General features: G+C 54.7%; 1 protein-coding gene across 1 annotated transcript; it reads left to right on the forward strand.

Annotated features, from left to right (window-relative positions):
* Positions 1-1,312: 1,312 nt before the first annotated feature.
* Positions 1,313-1,681, forward strand: VOLCADRAFT_104896 (uncharacterized protein; the record flags this gene model as incomplete). The annotated part of the gene is made up of 1 exon (XM_002950755.1): positions 1,313-1,681. One exon carries the CDS (start codon positions 1,313-1,315, stop codon positions 1,679-1,681), a length of 369 nt encoding a protein of 122 aa, XP_002950801.1.
* Positions 1,682-2,333: the final 652 nt, after the last annotated feature.

Genomic DNA, 2,333 nt, shown 5'->3' on the forward strand with positions numbered 1-2,333 from the left:
TGAGGCCGCTGGCGCATCGGGGATAAACATCACAGACAGCACCGAAATTCACCCAGCTTTCGTTACCATTTGCCCGCATGGGCATTCCGACTTGCGGTCTGCCGCACTGTCCATGCGGCATGCACCCGGGATGGATGCGATTCGCGTGGAGCCCGCAGGCGGTGCTGACGATTCCGCCGGTGCAAGCTTAGCTCCCACACCATCAGCACTGCTGCAACAAAGCACATCTCCCACAGCGGTGACACTACCCATCAATTGTCACACGTGCCGCGCTAGCTACCGGCCTGTACGGATGCAGGGGGGGCCCGCCCTTTTTCCGGCTTCGAGGAAGCCGACACCCGACTTGTCGGTTAGGCTGTTGGGAGTTAGAGGTTAATAGGCCTAATGGGCGTGAGCGCACCGCGCGTACCTGCAGGCTTTGTGACTGTGGAGCGGTTGAAGATGAGTTGCATGTTTTCGAAGAATGTCCCGCTTACAAGAGCATACGGGCTAAGTATGATGGTGACCTAGTCCTTACGGGGCGCAGCATGCGCACCACTATGACTGAGGCGCCACCCCTGGCATTGGCCAGGTACCTCTCGGAAATCTGGGAGGCCAGGCACGTCGCGCTGAGGCGCTTCGCCCTGAAGCGGACGAGGGAGAATGAAGATGACCTCCCGCGTACCCGCATCAATACCAATACAACGTCCATGGCCCCCCCGGCTTTTACGGACACACCCGCACTTGTGTGCGGAACTTGTAACTTGTTAGGAAGCTCACGCCCGAAAGTCAACGAGGAATCGGACTGTTTCTGACTCTTTCTGACCGGACCAAACGCTGCAAAACATTCGGACCCGAAGCTCCTAAAGCATGGAAGGCCATCAATCAGATACTAAATTTCACTGAAGCCATTAGCGAAGTTAATGAAGACGGTGTAGACGTCGTAGGCAATGTGGACGCAATGCTGCCGCCAGCCGACGACAATGACGCCACTCCGGTTGCCAACAGCGAGCGGGCCAAACATCAACGTTCGTCATATGGAGACAATCATTGTCTCCATATCAGTGTTCGACACCCCGTACGGGGCCCGTAAGGTTTTGGCCTTTTTTCGGTATCCCCGTCAGGGCCCGTAGGACTCTTCGGTGGCTCCCGTAAGGATTTTGGGGCGCGAAGCGCCCCGTACGGGGCCGCCCCCGGACCGGCCGAAGGCCGGTTACGGTGGCTCCCGTAAGGAATTTAAGGATTTATAAGAGGCCGTACGGGGCCCTGTAGGGGAGAGGACGGACCATATAAAGGATAAGGCCACACACTTGATTCACTACTTCGTGTGGGGATGTTGGGACCTGCTGCTGATACCGGGGCGAAGCCACTGATTGATCAGGCTGCTGAGATCTACTCGCGTAAGGGTTATACAGGCATTATTCACAAGTTGTTTTCTGACGTTAGCAAAATTAATTTGAATCCATACGGAGAGGATGATAATGAGGAGGTTGCGACTGACCCAGAGTTTGAAGTACTGGTACAAGCAACATACCCCGCTAGTGACGATGAGGCTTTTAGTGACAGTGACTACGAGACCGACGTAGAACGAGATACCGATGAGTCGTGCGTGGATGAGGATTTTGATGAGGAGGAGGAGGACGAGAAAGAGGAGCAGAAGGGATGGGCGGCCGCGGCGGCCAAGGCGCTTGGCTTTCGCTGAGTGTGCCATGTCCCCGTGTGTAATGGTTCACGGGAAAATAACGAAAATAACGATTTACAGGGCAAAAAAATGCAAAGCGTCACTTTCCACAGCGTTTCAGCCAAGGACAGTGTCCCCGTAAAGGTTTTGCGGGGTTACGGGGGCCCCCGTAAGGTTTTCGGCCAGTACAGGAGCCTGGTACGGGGGCCCCTCCGTAAGGAAAATTTGGGAGGTACGGGGGATCCCGCAAGTTCCAGGAAGGTCAGTGTCGAACCCTGCTCCAGATGATGATGATGATCGCGATGGGCCAGGAAACAGGTTGCGTTTGGTGGTTCCGGTTCATTGCTGCTATGCATCATTACTTCTGCAAAGTCGTGTAGTGTTATCTTTCAACGTGATGCAAGACGAACGATGGTGAACGAACTCTACTCGATCAGTGCTTGAGAGATTGTGGTGTGCGCGTGTTGCGACATTCCCCAAACCCGGCGTTTGCACGAGAACTAAACTGTAACTCATCGGGGGGGTTCGGGGGGGGACGGAGCCCCCCCCAGCGCCTTATACATTTGGAATACTTTTATTCACGCGACTAAAAACCTATTCCTCCGTTCGGACTGGAAAATTAACCGGCAAAAATGTAAAAAAACACTGGTGGTGTGGTCCTAACCACCGTCGG

This window comes from Volvox carteri (genome assembly GCF_000143455.1).
Source record: "Volvox carteri f. nagariensis unplaced genomic scaffold VOLCAscaffold_20, whole genome shotgun sequence".
In the NCBI taxonomy this organism is placed as follows: Eukaryota; Viridiplantae; Chlorophyta; class Chlorophyceae; order Chlamydomonadales; family Volvocaceae; genus Volvox; species Volvox carteri.